The 18028-nt window shown below is 36.1% G+C and overlaps 1 protein-coding gene across 1 annotated transcript in view; it reads right to left on the bottom strand.

Moving 5' to 3' along the window:
- The window catches only part of FAM81B (family with sequence similarity 81 member B), a 51506-nt gene that overhangs the window by 17004 nt on the left and 16474 nt on the right, over positions 1 to 18028 (bottom strand). The window contains exons 4-5 of the mRNA XM_025388219.1: positions 13154 to 13397; positions 6908 to 7026 (exon numbers count right to left, since the gene is read on the bottom strand). Of these exons, the coding sequence (XP_025244004.1) occupies positions 6908 to 7026; positions 13154 to 13397 (363 nt within the window). The remainder of the gene's footprint in view (positions 1 to 6907; positions 7027 to 13153; positions 13398 to 18028) is intronic.

The raw sequence follows: 18028 nt of genomic DNA, 5'->3' as shown, positions 1-18028 counted from the left end.
ATATTATTATGCTAAGTGATATAAATATTGTTTGCTTTATGACTTCAACATTTTTAGGATCCCAGAATGAATCTTTTTTCCTTAAAGTTTTTGGTGCAAAAGATTTGAGGCAAAGGTGAGTTAAGACGGCAATTTTGCCTGAGCATTTCTTTAAAATGATCCTGAAGGTATCCCTTTAGTATCACCCTTAAAGATGACTGTAGTGGAGGTGAAGATGCTGCTGGGAGAAAAAACTAGGAATTAGTCTGATCAAGAATGGGAGCAGGATGGTAGGCACAACATTCCTGATCAAAAGATGTTTTGCACCTTTGCATATACGAACTGTCATTGTCAGAATGGCACCTCTATTGTTGGTTAGTTAGAATGTCCTGATTTGAGTCTGTATTAAGAGCCCCAAAAACTACTCAGGAGTGGCGGCTGCTGCTACCACTACTTCCTGCCATCTCCCTTCCATCCTTCTCTTGTTTCCCACCTTCAGGGACAGCAGGGTCTGTGCAGTGGAGGCCACTGGTTAAAAATGTGGTTTCTGGTGTCAGACCATGCTTCTGCTACTTCCTAGGTTTATGATCTGGGACAAGCTTCTTAATGCCTACGGGTTTCAGTTTTCCTCATCTGAAACAAAGGGGTAATGATGCCATGGTCACTGCATACAGTTGCACAACTTGTCTACCACACAACTCCGGGGGTGCCAGAAACACATGGTTGACAATGCAAATAGTGTCTCCTGGAGTGCTCAGCCTTCAAAACTGTAAGTGGCTGTCCTGAATAGTGTTACTTTGTAGGTTATTTAGGGATGGAAGGAGGCAATGCATGCAAAGCATATAGCCAGTGCCTGACACAGGGGGAGCACCCACATAAGATTAGCAGCTAGGATTTATTTACTCATCTCGAGAGTTGCCGCCTATTCATTCTCACCTCCCCTAACCACCACCCACTAGCCTAATCCCACATGTTGAAGTCAAGGATTGATTCATAGCTTTTCAAAGCTGCACTCTATATTCCAAAAGGAGTTCCTCTGCCTACTCCTTCTTTAGAATGATTTTATTGTTTCTGTTAAAATAGTACATGACTGTTACAAAAAATTTCATATCATGCCTAAAAAACAAAGGTTAACATCTTCCCAAATCCTGCTTAAAAAGTAACATTATGAATATTTGATTATCATTCTGTTCATCATTATACATATATACTTAAAATGTATGTGTCCTTTTAGAGATATATATACACACACATAGAGATAGGAAGGAAGAAACATAATTTAGAATACTGGGATTATATTACATGCATCAACTTTAAAATATTACATTTAATTTTACTTTAACCTAAGAAAAGGTGATTGTAGCGAGAAATGAAGAAACCACTGAGTTTCAGATATGTATTTCTTCACTATGAGAGAGATTTCTAAAAAAAGAAGCTATAAAAAGCTATCATAGATTGGAATTGTTATACTTGTCACAGCTACCATCTCAATACCAACTTTAGATATTACTAACTTTAGATATTGTTGACCATATGCCAAAAAATGGGAAAATAAATAAGTTTATATACTTGTGCCTTCAACATTAAAAAAAAACTTGCTAATTTAAAAATGTTAAATTTTATGACATTTGCACTGTGTTCTGTGACTAGAATGCCTATGGTTATTTAATGTTCACTTTATATGTAGATTAGACGTTCATTGATCATCCTTTCAAACCATGATTTCTTTTCTAAGATCCTTATTTTGATTTATTCCATGGTTGGCCAGAGTTTGTCATCCAGATTTTAAAATCAGGGCTCAGAAGAGCTAGAATTCTCAAGTTCTTGAGTGCTTGAGAATGCCTGACTTCTCTTGTGATTGAAAGGTAACTTAGTTGAGATAACATATTTTTTTTTCTTTCAGAACATGACAAACATCAATCCATTCTTTTCTAGCATTGGTTGAGGTGGAGAAGTCTGAGGTGATGACATTTCTTTCCTTTTTTATGAGACTTGCTTTGTCTACCTGGATGCTCTGTGAGTCTTTATCCTTGCTGTTCAGCAACTTCAACCAGGATATCTTGGTTTCATTGTTCTTATATCATTTTTTCCACGGTTACAGTGTTTCCTTTTAATCTATAGATTCAAATCTGTATTTCAGGAATGCTTTCTTCTCTTATATGCAGGATTTTTTTTTGAAGAATTTGTTCTGTTTCTTCTTTAGGGCCTTCTATTAGTTCTATGTTGGATGAGTTTTCCTTGTCTGTCATATGACAATTTTTCTACAATATTTTTTATATTGAAAAGTATCTCTTTTCATTTAGTGTGGTTTACTCATGTTTTTACATTTTATAACTCATTATTTTTGGTTGCATTTGTTCTATTTTAGGAGTTTCTAAGGTAGATTAATCTTCATAATATCTTGACTTTTTCTTTTACCTATCCCTGAGCAATCCAGTTTATCTATCTCCTTTTGTTATCTGATAGTCTCTTTTGGAGGGAAACCCTTTTATACCTTACTTTGAAAATTATTATCTATTTTATCGAAGTGAAAGATGCCTGTAATTTGAAAGTTAATAATAACAAGTTGATAATAAACTACAGTGGTTTCTGACCCTTCCTCTTGCTGCCTCTCTCAGTTCCTCTCCCTAGTGGCAAGGGCCTGAAGGCTTTTGAGAATTCTGTTGCATAAAGTTAGGTTGTTCTCAGCTTATCCTACAACTTTAAAATTGGCCTTCATTCTGCTAAGGCAGTTTTCATGTTTCCATCTGCTTTCTAAGTTCCAAGACTTCCATGCTGATATCCCCAGTCCTTATGCGTTCATATTTTAAAGAGAAAATCTTTTTACTGTAGATTCAGTGGGGCTTTTGGAAGGGCCAAATTACCTGTCACTGTTCACAAGTAACCTTTTTTTAAAAAAATAAAATTCTTTTTCTTTTGTTCTTAATTTCTTTGAAACCGGGGGAACTTTTGGTTTGAATTCTTCCTATACTTCTCTGGGTAGTTCCTTCATGAAGTATATTCACTAGTCTTTTGCTTATGTTTTTGTGTATCTATTATCTGTCTGTCTGTCATCTATCTATCTGTCTTCTGCCTATCTGGGGATGATAGTGGAGGTGATTCATATGCATGACTGCATTCTAACAATCACTATTATGGCTTTGAATGTTTCTGCTACCTGCAGAGGATCAGTGAGTGTGTTTGGTGGCAGGTAGATCGCATCCTCTATTCAGGCTTGCAGTATCAAATCTCTCTCCTTCCTCAGCCTGTTGCACTTCAGCCAGTTTCTCTCAGGTATAAGTGGGCAAGGAGGGAGGTCCTAGATGATAGGAATGATAAAGAACATGGTTGCATCTTTGGCTATACCTCCCAGCTGTTCAGTGTTGCTGACCTGAATCTCTAAGGGGACATGTCGTCTTTCTCCAATGACCCACCTGAGCCTCTGAGTAACGCTGCTTGATTCCATTTTGCCAATGTCTCTCAAAATGATGACTGTTGACTAGTGGGAAATCATTATGTTTAAAATCTGAGAAGGACTGTATCAGTCCAAATGTCACAATATTTGATAAGTGTGTTCTGTTTGTGGTTACTAGCTACAGCAACTTCCATATTATATTAAAGGTGGAGTTTTTGTTTTCCTCCTTTTCATTTTCACTGGCACTGAGTTGTCTCAAGTAAGAGGAGTGGAATAAAAGGTCTTTATTCTGCCCTCTGTAACCAAGACTGTTTCCTCTTAAGTGGTCAAAAGTTGATAATATCCATACTATATGTTTCTTTAAAGAACATGATTTTGCATTTAATCACAAATCAATAAAATTTACTTATTTTTTACCCCACATGTAGGTTTGTTCTGGAATCCTAAAGAACCAAATGGGGCTAGAAAGTTGACCTCAGACTGCTGCTACGGATGGTAAGTCATATGCATCCCTAGGGTGCCCTTTGCATGCTCGCCTTTTCCTTTTTTGCACTTCATCTGAATCTCTAAGGGGATATGTCCTCTCTCTCTGATGACACACCCAAGCCTCTAGTCTATTAAATAAAGGACAGGGTGTCAAAAGCAGGCTGGCAACTTTGAGAACCTCGTCTCATTGGGAGGACTTACTTTTAAACAGCAATGTATTGCCATGGGAAATAAAGTGTAAAATTCAAATCTCATTGTAGTTATTAAATGTTGAGACTGATTTATGAAGCAGTAAAATGTTTGCTAGCAATTATGTTAAAACAACCAACTTAATTTTACTTATGCCAAAATGCTAATTGGAATAGAGGTCCCTCTATGTGGAAAGACAGTAATCAATCTGCCTTAGCTTGTCCATTAGTCATTTGCCTGGCAAAGGCACAGAAAAGGAACAGGAGAAGGAGGGTGAATTTAAGTCTCATGGCTCTTAGCCAAATTCTGTCTCAGATTGCCAAATAGATTTTAGAAATTTTCCATAAAAGGGAGACATTTCAAGGAAATATAAGACCTTGTACTAAAATCACTGCTTATGATTGAAGGGGAAGGTAAGCAAAAAGCTAGCAGAGCAAAAAGAATTGCACATCTTGATGTAATTTCATTGATCTCTTTGTTTCTTTGAGATCCATTTGCTCTTTTGTCTTGTAAATAGAACAGGGTTTACAAAAATAAAATAATTGGTTTGTAAGTGGTTTGCAGGAAGAAATACTTGGCAGGAGTGTCGTCAGCATACCACCAAATTTAACTGAATTATATTTCATTTAAAACATGTTTGAAATTAGCCAGTCATGGTGGCATACACATGTAATCCCAGGTACTCATGAGGCTGAGGCATGATGATTGTTTGAACCTGGGAGGACAAGGTTACAGTGAGCCAAGACTGCACCACTGCACTCCAGCCTGGGTGACAGAGTGAGACTCTGTCTCAAAAAAGAAACAAACAAAGAGACCATGTTTGGTTTTATCTTCTTTGCAAAATCTTGGCACACCTAAATAGGGTTATGGGTTTGCTGATATTTGTCTTGTTATCTTGTTTTGTAACTTACCCAAATATTACAAAACTTCTTTGGTATTGATCAAATATTAAATAATGAAATAAATATTTCTACATATATTTTATTTATATATTCATATACAATATAAATTCACCTCTTTATTCTCTGGACTGACCAGCAGTTATTTTTTTCTTTGATGAGAGTTTTTCAAACATACGTATTATTTCCTAGACAGCATCTTTTATTTTTAACAAGAATGAAGCCACACTCCAGAACTACAAAGTCTTTCCCAAAGCTACTAAGTCATTTATGTTGTGGGCCAACCAGAAACCTGGGCATCCTTGACACCTCCTCCCTTCCTCCCCTTTGAGCTCCATGCCCATTCCAGTTAATATCCTGATGGTGTCTCATACACAACATGGTGGAAACCAAACACTTTATTACTTCCTGTTTCTCTTTCCCCTTCCTTGTTATAATTGCTCCTTATTTCATATTTCCTTCTCTGTGGAATAACATGAGTATTCAACCAGTCTCCAAGCCCAGAAACTTTGGTCATTATCCTTGACCTCCCACTGCTTAATTCATCCTCCATGTTTATTCATGCACTAATCCTGTAGATTCTATTTCCTTAATGTCTGTGTTGTCTGTCGTCTGCTCTGGGCTTTCATGGCTAGTGCCTTGGTTTAGGCCCTGCCACTTCTCACCTGGATTGGTACAACAGCCTTCCTCTGATCTCCACATCCTCTTTTGTATCCTACCAATTCAGCTACAACTAGAATGTCACAAAACATGATATGCCACCCCCTGCTTAAAATTCCTCCATGGTCATTTATAACCTTCTACGTAAAGTGCCAACTCTTTACCTTAGCCTACAAGACCCCTCATCTTCCAGGTCTGGACTGCTTCTCTGGCTTCATGTCCCAACTTTCTCAAAATGCCTGCTCCAAAATGCCATAACCAAAATGCCATTCTCCCAGGTAGGCCCATGAACATGTCACAGGATCCTTCCCTCAGTTCTTTTGCATATATTATTCTTCCAGGTAAAGTGTCTTTCTCGCTTTTCCTTATCTAGTTAACTGTTATAAATCCTTCAGAACTCAGCTCAAGTGTCACCTCCCCTGGGAAGCCTCTCTTCTGCATGGGTCTGATTTGGACATTTCCATAGCCTCCCAGACTTTTAGTATAGCATTCACTTCATGAGTTATTGATACAGCTTGTTTTCCCTGGTAGACTGTGAACAGCTATAGAAAGGAGAACATGTTGCTGAATTCTAACACATGGCCTGGCATAAGATGAGTGCTTAATACATTTTTGTTGAATTAAATGGGTAAATACTCTAGGAGAGCTTTGTCTTAGGTAGTAATTATCTAATTCCAAGAGGATTAACCAGATGGAGACAGCAGTGTTACAGGAGAGAGGAATGAGGTACTGGCAAAAGACGTAGAGATGGAAAGGTGTCCACAGTCACCCATTCACAAGTCATCTTTGACGTGTCCACCAGAGTGGTCCTGCCATTCTCAATACCTACACATATTTGCTGAACTGCATACCATCAATTCTTTTGATTTAGAAATCCTGTACAAAAGATGTTATTCAAAACTTTATCCATTTGGCAGTAAATCCCGTCAGACTATTATAATCCTCATATATTTTAAAAGTTTTACTCATTAGCATTTGACATATATGGGGATTTCGTACATGGTTATGAAGGTGTGTCTATGTATGGATGTTGGCATTTGGACAGTTGAGGCTGTAAAGACAGAACTCTGGTCACTTCCATCGGAACCAAACTGTGTAAGGGGTCTTTACAGAAACTTTGAATCTCACAGGTAGTGTGAAGCATTCAAAGTTCTATGGTACACTTTCTCAACTGCCATCTCATTAGTTTAGCTTAATGTGTAGACAATATCTTTTTTCTACAGCATGGAGCTTGTTTGGGAATGAGAATTCACTGGCCAAGAATTGACCGTTAAACATTAGTCAATATGCTTCTTCTCACCTGGCTACTCTTCCTCGAAGATCTCCAACTCCTTGTAAGTGTTTCATGTTTATCTCCTGTACTGCAAAGTTCGTTCCTGTGGCCGCCTGATCTCGAGCTCTTATTTGGTCTTCTAAAATCTGTAATTTTGAGTCAAATTTCCCATTAATTTCCCATCACACATGATAAGGAAACATCATTTAAAGCAGGGGTTACCTAATTGAATGCATTTTGTAGTTAGGCTGATGGTGTAAATGAGTGAGAGAGTCCTAGCTCAGAGAGAATTGATCTCTGCTAATTTATCTGAGGGACAGCAGTGGTTTGATTCTAGCTGATTATTGCCAGGTGGGAAAGATATCTCAATAGTGTTTTAAAGAAAGCTAGAAATCCAGATTTTATATGAAATTTCTCAAATTAACAATATTGGCATATTATTCAAGATCTTTTATAAACCATATATGGACCAAACAGAACATATTTATTGTGTTGATATGGTCATGGGTTGCCATTGGCCATCACCAACATAAAAGCTTTTCACAAAAATGCATTTCACAATTGGTGCCATAAGTTTGAAAAAGGATTTTTTTTAATATGGCATCAGGCAAGATTTTTTATGGATTGAACCAGAACCACAGTGAAGTTAACATAGTGCAAGCAAATCTGAATCAACCTGTTTAATACACAATGCAAAAGAGCTTATCTAGATTACTTAGAGAATATGAGAGATTTCTGGCTCATTCGTGTCCAGATTTTGTCCATGAATATTGTTAGTTATGTCTTTATTGTGTTTTGGTGGTCTGGAAATAGAACTGACTTTCTTGTACCACCAGGCTATTCGTCCCAAGAACCATGGTTTTTAATTTTTTGTACCCATTTATAAGTATTGGTTTAAAAAAATAAAAAAATTCTGCTTGTCCATAGAAAAAAATTGTATTATACTTGACATTCAAATAAATTCCAATGTAAAGTGAAGACATATAAGAAATTGGTATTTACTAAGGAAAAAAGTGAGAGTTCTGTGTAGGCCTTTGGAAAACACAAATCTGTTACTTGGGGAGACATTTCGGTTTAAGTATTATATTTGACAAAGTCGTAAATTATGTTTAAACTATGGCTATGAATTTTACTAGGAAAGGAAGAATTTTTATAGCAAATAAATTATAGGAATTTCAAAGACCACAGACAGACTCTTGCTCATTTTTTAACTGGGATTGAGACAACCCAAGGGCAAATAAAGCCTTAATTGAAGTGTAAAAGTGTCAACAACACTAACTAGAGTTTGGTTTTTGTCTTTTTGCATGTATACAGGTATTTTGTTTTCTGTTTTGGTAAAGTTAGTGATGAAAGGAAACTTACTCTACTATATACTAAAATATTTTCTAAAATAAGGATAAGTAAATCAGTGTAGTAAAGGTACATAGCTACCTGTGATGTCATGAAGACCTTGGAAAGTGTAAGAAAGGAACATACCCTATATGCAATGCATAGATCAATGGGGGAGTAATTTCACAATTGGGTTGGGGTCTCTAATTACTCAGAAAATAATTAATTTAGATCCTTACCTCATGTCATATATCATTATAGATTTCAGAAAAAAATAGATCTAAAATATTTTTAAAATTAAGCCATAAAAGTCACAGATAATAGAGGAGATTATTTTGGAACTTTCTAGTCTGAGAAGTATAGTAGTTCCCTCTTATCCAAGGGGGATACGTTCTAAGACCTGCAGTGGATGCCCGAAACCTCAGATAGTACTGAACTCTCTATATATTGTTTCTCCCTATACATACATACCTATGATAAAGTTTTTTATCAGTAAGAGATTAACAATATCTAAAAATAGAACAATTATAGCAATGTACTGTAACATCATACACACTGTGGCTGAAACTCTTGTAGCTTGAAGTGCGACAGCAAAACTAGCATGAATTTCTTTTTCCTTTGTCACAATTTCATGGATAGAAGATTTGTTCTTACCGTAGATTTTAGCAAACTCAGCACACAATTTTTTTTTTTCCTTATTAAGTTGAGAACTTCAACCTTCTCACTTAAAGAAAGCTCTTTACAGCTTCTCCTTGCCATAGTGGAATTGCCAGCATCACTACTTTTGTGCTTTGGGGCATTATTAAGTGAAATAAGGGTTACCTGAACATGAGCACTGTGATACCTCATCTCAAAAGTTGATCTGATAACCAACAGGCTACTGAGTGACTGATGGGCAGGGAGTGTTGACAGTGTGAATGTGCTGGACAAAGGGATGATTCACACCGTGGGTGGGATGAAACAGGATGTGCAAGATTTCATCCCACTACTCAGAACAGCACACAATTGAAAACTTATGAATTACTTGTTTCTGGAATCTTCCATTTAATATTTTTGGAAATTTTTGAAATCACAGAAAGTGAAACCACAGATGAAGGTGGGAGGACTACAGTAATGAGAGAAATTACAAAGCTAAATATTTGAATATTTACCTTTGTGTAAAACTTGTAAAAATATTGTAAATACAATTAAGATAGAAAAAGCAAACTGAAAAAAAATTTATATCATATACTATTGCCAATGGTTTCAGTGATATACTGCAAGCAGCCTGGATCTGTCTGTGAAGGTGGATTGTATACATCTCTTCTGATCTTTGTGTACAGTGTCATCTTGCTGGTTGTTTGAAATCATAGTAGGAGTATTTACACCATAGAAATAGGCAAATACTACAAACCAGGCTTTCTTTTCTCCTAGAAAAGGACTGATTGCTGATTGTTAAACACTTACTATCATTTACCAGTTATTATTTCTAATATGTAAAATAGAAGAGCTCATCAAATCAACAAAAATTTAAAAGTACTAAAACCCAAAAGATAAATTAACAAAAGACATAAATCATTAGCAGAAGAAACGAAGCTGTAACTTTATTATTATTAATTTTTTGTTGTTGTTGCTGTTGTTGTAGAGACAGAGTCTTGCTGTGTTCTTGCTGTGTTGCCCAGGCTGGTCTCAAACTCTTGGCCTCAAGCAATCCTCCCAAGTCAGCTCCCCAAACTGCTGGGGTCACAAGTGTGAGCCACAGAACTCAGGCAAAATTATAACTTTAATTAGTCACTTTAAAAAAGTGGATTCAATACTTTCACTAAGAAAAAAATCTTATTTCTGTTCTATGAAGTTAGCAAAAATTAAAGTAATAAATTTCAATTCTGGCATAGGTAAAGTGAAAAAAAGCACTCAAATAATGCTAATGGAAGTGTAAATTAGTATAAACTTTCTGGAAAACAATTTGGCAACATGTATCAAGAGCTTTCACAGTATTCATACCTTAGTAATTCCACTTCTAAGAATAGATACTATGGAAAGAATCCAAATGCAAATACATGTTTATGCACAAAGGTATTTCTTTTTAAAATTATTTTTATTTTGAGACAGGGCCCAGACTGGAGTGCAGTGGCATGATCATGGCTCACTGCAGCCTTCACCTCTTGGGCTCAGGTAATCCTCCCACCTCAGCCTCCCAAGGAGCTGTGTCTATAGGCATGCGCTACCCTACCCAGCTAATTATTTATTTTTTTCTTGTAGAGGCAGGATGTCACTATGTTACCCAGACTGTTCTCAAACTCCTGGGCTCAATTGGTCCTACCGCCTCAGCCCCCACCCAAAGTGATATTTCGACATCAGGAGAATAACTAAGAAAACCATGGTGTATGCACCATGCAAAGAGATTTTAATGAGATATGATAGAGTTTAGAGTGAATGTTAGAATAAAAATCATGCTTACAAACATAGTCTCAGCCTCCTAAATGGAATACTTGGAAGGACTAGAGGGAGATTCATCTGGGTATTTGTAGAGATCACCATTTGGTGGTAGAATTGTAAGATATTATTTCCCCAAGTTTAAAAATTTTTTTTCCTAAACTTTCAAAATAATGATGATGAACAAGTATGGCTTTTGTAAGTTGAGGGGAAAACCCACAATAAAATAAGGCTATATATAAAATTTTCTTTGAGTTAAAAATAAATTAATTCTAAAACTTTTATCAACTGCCTCCTTAAAAAAAGGAATCATTTGATTTTTAAAAAGAAACAAGCACTTTGATGCAATTGTGGTAGATTAAAAAAATTTTTTTTCATTTCATTTAAAGACCTGTGTCAAGCTTTAGCTCACACTTGAATTGATCTTGTTAGCCAACTTGCAAATGGGCTGACATGGTTAATGAGGTGAGTTTCTTTTAAAATACTTGAATAACATCCATTTCTCTATAAAGTGCTTGTAGTTATTTACTAAAGGTAGCCGAATAGTTTCTTCTTTATAATGTTTTAACTATGTTATCTACAGCCTTTAAAATATTTTCTAGTTCAATTTTCCACAAACTCAGTCCAGTCCTTTTCATTTTCCTATATATGCCAAACCCTTAACACGATCGTAGGTATTTTGAGGTTTTTGTCCTTGTCTTTTGGAAAATGTTTTGGATTTGTCTTTTTTTTTTCAGAGAGCTAATCTAAGATAGTCAATTATCATAGGAGAATAAACTGTCAACAAGATTTCTAGAGATTTGAAAGACTTTCTCCTTATTGCTAATAGCATTTTACTGGGGTATAATTAATATGTATTGAATGCACAAGTCAAAGTGTACATCTGGGTGGATCTTGACTCAACGTAATGTAATCAACCATGTAACAATCCAGATCAAAATATAGAATATTCTTAGAAAGAGTTCGATGTTTCTAAGAATGTCGTTGGCTTTTTCAATTACCAAGAAGTTTTGACTCCTAAATTGGAATCTTATTTTAGCACTATGCTATACTTACTTGATTTTCTAGTCATTTCAAAAGGCACAGGGCTGCTTGCCTCTTGTCACTTTCATGATACTTCATTATGCATGGAAATACCTTTAATCACTTTGAGACTGGCATTGACCTTTGAGGCATTGAGGTCAATTCAAAATGTGCTAAATACCAATAAAGTGCCTTTTAAAAGTTCACTGAGAGTTTTTAACTTTTCACAGTGACTCAGATGTATTATGGGGTCTGTTAAACCCTGCAGATGAAAAATAAATTAATAAACATCCTTGCCCTTAAGTACAAATTCATAAAGAAGTAATTGCTGGGTCAATCCCATAATTTTAATAAAATCCAGTATTCTCTCTGATAGTAGAAAAGGACAAGTATCGTAAGAGAGCATTGTTGTCGATTCTCATGATAACTCCACAAGTTTTGGGCCAGTTTCCTAAAGTGCATTCTCTACAGCCCTTGCATGAAAGTTGTTAACCCAGATTCATCATGTACATTTGTACCCTAACAACTCTCAAAGACCTCTTATACAAGTATGTTTATCTTGATTTAGACAAATAATTTTCTTTTTTTGATGAGAAACTCTATTTTTACTTTAATGCCTTCAAATTCATTTATTTATTCACTCATCAATTTAAGGATTATTTAGAGTGCTGACTATAACACCACTGTTGTCTAGTATGGGATGTGGGATTTAGCATGAAGAAAACAAACTCTTTGCCTTTATAGAGATTATATCTCAGAAAGAAAAAACAAACAGGAATCAAATATAGACCATGGTAGTTTGCAATGAGTGCTATGTGACAAAAAAATAAAGTAGGCTTTAAGGGAGATTGAAACCATGTGGGTAGAGGTGCTATTTTATAAAATGTCATGCAAATCCTCTCTTATGAGGTTATATTTGAACAGAGACCTGAAGGAATGAAGAACATTGCATAGAAATATCCAGGGGAAGATGATCCAGCCAGAGTGAATTATGAGTGCAAAGGCCCCAAGGCTAACAAGTGTTTGGAATGTCCTAGGAACAGCTGGGAGGCCAGTGTGGCCAGAGTGAAGGAAAGAAGGGTAGAAGATGGGGCCAGAGAAATTGCTGGCATCAGATTGCAATGGCTATACAATGGAGCATTACCAATGTGCATTATGAAAATCTCTATTTGAAATTATTGCATTAATAGAGTCTTGGAGATTTAAGCTAACATAAGCATCTTAGCACAATGTCTGACATAATGTCTTTATTGTTACAAAATAAATACACAGTAAATATTTTTTGAATCGAAATTCCTTCTCCTTTTTGGCATAAACGAGCAGCTGAAAAATTGCACTGTTTCCCTCTTAGACCACTAAAATGTAATCATCTGAACTTAAGGAATAGTGATATATTTCTGCACTTGAAAAATGACACTGATGGTTGATAATCTTTATCAAGCAATGCTGCCAAAATACAAAACAAAAACAAAACAAAATTAAAAAAAAAAAAAAAAAAAGAACTACCTCAATGTTTTGGCTGAGTTTTTTGACGATGCTGGTGATGGTCTGGATGTGGCTTTCCAGTAACTTCCTGGCAAGTGATTCCTCTTTTCGAAAGCCATGGGTCCCCTGCAGACAAGCAGAGATATCCTCCTTGATGCGGAAGGCTTGTTCAAGGAGGAAAGCTATGGTACGCTCCTGGTTATTCAGTCTGTCTTCTAGCTGACTTCTCTGGGTGTTTGGAATGATGGGGAGAAAAGGATGACTCCTGATCAGAAAAAGGAAAAGGAAACACCAGGGGCGTTACAAGAATGAGCTGGAGGAGCCAGGAACCAGAACTAGAATCTTCACTTCTGATCCTTCATTTTTCACCCTGTGAGAAGTTTGATAGGACTTTAAGCACCTGTCATGGTAAGAGTTTGGTGAAGGTCTCATCTAAGAAGCGGATCCACTTTTTCATGCTTCAAGCCAATTGGTGGTAGTTAGGAGTGGGTAGGGGGATTCATGAAAGAAGATATTAGAAGCCTTCTTCCAAGACTGATGCCTTTATATACCCCTCATTTAAAATTCTACTTTAATGTAGAAAAAAATTAAGTTTTTATAACTATAAAGATACAAAAGTGACTGTGTTGGAGAGTTTTCCAAGGTGTGAGTCCTGGAATAGCAGTCAGGAGGATAGGCCACCACAAAAGAATTCTATGATCAAATATACTTAGAAAACCTCGCATATGATGTCTCTCCCTTAGAGATTCCCATTGTGCATTTTCATATTGTCTAACAGAATTATTCTAATTTCATACATAGGGAAAATAGTTCATGAATGATACCAATCATAAACCCAAAAGACATAATCCCAAACATTGAAATTCCTAAAGTTTAAAATCTCTTGACTGGATTAAGGGGTACCTAGAACCTGGTGAAGCAGTGTATCTGTGAGGGTGTTTCCAAAGGAGATTAGTGTGTGAGTCTGAGTGCACTACACGAGAAAGATCTATCCTCAATGTTTTGAATGTTTTGAAAATCATAGAAGTAAAAACAGGCGAAAAATACAACAAATGTCCCCTGCCAAATGATTCAATCATGTATGACTTCTGCCCCTTCACACATAGTGCCATGCTTGCCTTCAAAAAACACTCTTCATCAGAGAATAAAAAGAATTCCACAAACTGAGCAGCATTCTGAACCAAAGACGCTTGCTGATATAGAGGTTCCTCCAGTGTTCTGAAACTCATTGAATGATGAAATATTCTTAGTTAGGGATTTGACTGTCAAAGAAGATAGACTTCCTAAGTTTGCCACTAAATCTAACATAGACAAACTAGTGCATGCTTCACTGTGGCTGGAATGGCACTTTCAAAATCATCCCCATCTTTCTTATCAACTATATGCCATCATGCCCCAGCTGGATCCAAACATTCTTGAACTTAGCTGCTTCTTTATATATTAATGACTGGAAAAAGTGAAGTACTTTATATACATTTATTTGAAGATTTGGTGGACTTTGCAGAAGAAAATGGATTTTAGTAGAATCCCCAAACCATGACAGATTTGGAATTAAGTCCCATCAAGGCTTCTAAAAGTGAATCTCAAGGTGTCATCAATAAAATTTGTTTTTGTCATTCAGCCCAATGCATTTGGTGAAAAATTCAGACAAGTGGATTGACCACCCCATATGGTTTAAAAATATTTCATTTGTTTGCAGTGGCATTCCTCCCAGCTAATGACATTTTAGGAAATTTTAATGAATTAAAGTCACATTTGCCTGAAGAGAAGCCAGCAAAGTTACCAACTGTTTCAAATATAATTATGCACACAGTAAGATAAGAAGACACACAATAGTGTGACTATTTGATTATCAGTATTGCTTCTGCATATGAGTGCATGTGGAATGAATTTCTGTATACCAAAAACAGCACAGAAAAATTATGCAAAGATGGAAATATTTAATAGGGAGTGCTCATGTTGGTGTATGTTGAATCACAGAATTTCAAAAAGAGCAGTGCTATGTGGAAAATCAATGAAACGTGAACATGTTCTCTGAGGAGAGCCATGTCTTAAAAGAAAAAAAAGAAAAGCAGCAATTCATTGCCATGCAAGACTTCAAAATATGATTGTGAAAGTTGGCCAGCTCTAATGGACTACCTCCATGCAATTGCCCATAATGCAGCCCTGTAATATACTTTTTCAAATGTTGAATTTTCTTTCTAGTTTTTTCCCACAATCTTAAATTGTCAGCATTGTTATTATTACTCTTCACAATTTGCTATACTATGTATTTCATCTTCACATCATTTGCAATACTGGAGTACAAATTGTATAAAGACTTGCAGAAAGTTCTAATTTGTTTTATGTATTTTATAAATTTCTCCACAAAAGTGCATTATCACAACATTGACTTCGTGTGTAAGCATCGTGTATGTAAAGATGTTTAAACTTCCCCAATAAATGAAGAGATGTCCTTTTTTGTACAACTGCATTTGTGAAAGATAAAATTTCTCAAGATCTCAGCTCTTTGTGCAATTGCATATGCCATAGTGACTCATTGAAGTTTTGGATCAATCTTATCAAAAGACTTAGGTTATCTGTCATGGTGTTTCAGATGACTACAGTTATAAAGCTGGGTTGCACAAAACTACCATCCCTAGTATTATGCATTTATACATTTTGAATTTTGACTTTTTTTAATGAATATGGTTCATCCACTTATAACATTATATCCATGTGACTGTTGTTAGTATATCTATATGTTTATGCTTCTAAAAATGCATGGTACTATTGCCTATTTTATTATGTAAGGTGGCCTGTGAAATGCTCTGTCATGTTTTCATATGCTTCTAAAATAAATCTCCTTTTATAAATGTGAAGAAATGTCTTTTAAATTAGTTTTTCCAGAATTATATTTTGGGGATTTTGATCTTTTTGGGATGTCCACACTTGGTATTATGACATTCAGGATTGTGTTTTTTGGGATTGCCAAACCCATTAATGGAGTAGTTAGCTGGTCCTCGGTCATCCAAAGCCCATGCACTAAAACACTTGGTTATATAGTCCCCAAATACAGGTTATTTCCAAAGCCCTTATGTGTACTGATTTCTGACCCTACACCAAGTCACATTTTTAATACATGAACATGACAACCTTCCTTCAAATCTATATAACTGAGTTAGAAGTTTACTTTAAATTTGTCTTTAGTGCTATTAAATTTCTTGGGGATTTCTTATTATCCTATCACCTAGTAGAAGGGGCTGTGCATTTTCTCTCTTTAATCTTACCTGCTTAGTACACTGAATTTCTGCACGAGTTTTTATTTGAAGAAATATTTCAATGTCCCAGAACTATTTATTTAGTAGGGCCAGGATTACCTCTACGTCACCTGTAACCTAGCCTAGGATGTTTTCCATGTTGCCGCCTCTGAATGGTAGCAAATTATGTTGTGAATGTCACTGTAAAGAGAAGTCAGCCTTAAGGAAAAGGGGATTTGGCCTTTGTTAGGGCCTGGGAATAAAATGATGAATAAGACAGATAAAGCCCCTGCCCTCTTGGAAATATATATTTGTATCTATATACTTATGTAGATGTATAGATATATAGTATATATATTTTTAAAACGACTATTATATATGCTGGATCATAAAAAGCCAAGGCCAAATAATTCATGCTTATTCCCATTGCATGAGCCAAAATAACTATTTGCTTTAGGCCAATAGTGACAAATTTTCTTGGAAGCGAAAATGTCCTCAGGACAGCAGATTTTAGGGCTAGATTGTGAACATTAGCATTTTCTGGACTGCAAGTTTCAGCTGGGGTTGTGTTTAGCTGTGTTTTTGAAAAACCAAAGAGAGTGACTTAAGTAAGTAGGATTTATTTGGCTCATGTAGCAAGAAGTGGAGAGGTAGAGCAGCTGACCGAGGAAGTCATCAGGTACCTAGCTCCTTCTGGCTTCCTTGCCCACTCATAGTGTGTGACCTTTACCCTCAGGTCTCAAGGTTGTTGTTCCACCTTGAAGTGTTGTGTCCCCATTCCAGATAGAAAAGACAGAAGGCAAAAAATAAAATAAAATGTGTGTATCTGTTGAGTTTATCAACACCCATCCTTTTTTAAATCAAGACAGACTTTCGAAAAGACTCACCATAACACTTTTGTCTGTATTTCACTGACTGAAGCCATGTCATATAGCCACCTCTTACACCTTCTTTTGTTTTGTTTTTTTGAACTGGGTACATTGCAGCCTTAAAAAAACTGGGACTTTTATTAGCAAAGAAGAAGGAGAAAATGTCTCCTGGATTGACTACTGGTAGTATTTGCCATATGCAATTTTCTTCCTTTTTACCTCTAATTTGATATCAAGTATCTCTGCCAAAGGAATTTAAAAAATAAGAAGTTTGTGTCTTCCCTGTTGGTTGTTTGCTGTCTTAGGATTAATCTGCAGCTAAATTTTTTTGGGCTGTGCCAGAAGCTGGCTAAATGTTGGCCACAGATATCATTATTATTACCCCAGTGATGGATGGTTGCTCACAAGGATCAGTGTGTGCAGACAGCAAGGTTTCAACTGCCCAGTGAAGGTCAGCAGAAACTAGTTGGCTCATAAAGGAAGAAGAGGGACTCATGCTATGCAGATAAAGAAAATATAGAAATATTACTTCTTTTTAATTTAGTAGCTCTGTAATTTCATCTTTATAAAACTGCTCAAAAGAAATATAATGTAAACCTTATAGACAATTTTAAGCTTTCTAATAGCCACATTAAGAACAATTTTTAAAAACCTGATGACAGGCCAGGCGTGGTGGCTCACACTTGTAATCCCAGCACTTTGGGAGGCTGAGGTGGGCAGATTACTTGAGGTCAGGAATTCGAGACCAGCCTGGCCAACATGGTGAAACCCCCTCTCTACTAAAAAAT

This window comes from Theropithecus gelada, chromosome 6 (genome assembly GCF_003255815.1).
Source record: "Theropithecus gelada isolate Dixy chromosome 6, Tgel_1.0, whole genome shotgun sequence".
Taxonomy (NCBI): domain Eukaryota; kingdom Metazoa; phylum Chordata; class Mammalia; order Primates; family Cercopithecidae; genus Theropithecus; species Theropithecus gelada.
Note: the sequence above shows the minus strand (reverse complement) of the source record. Positions and strands in the feature narration are given on the sequence as shown.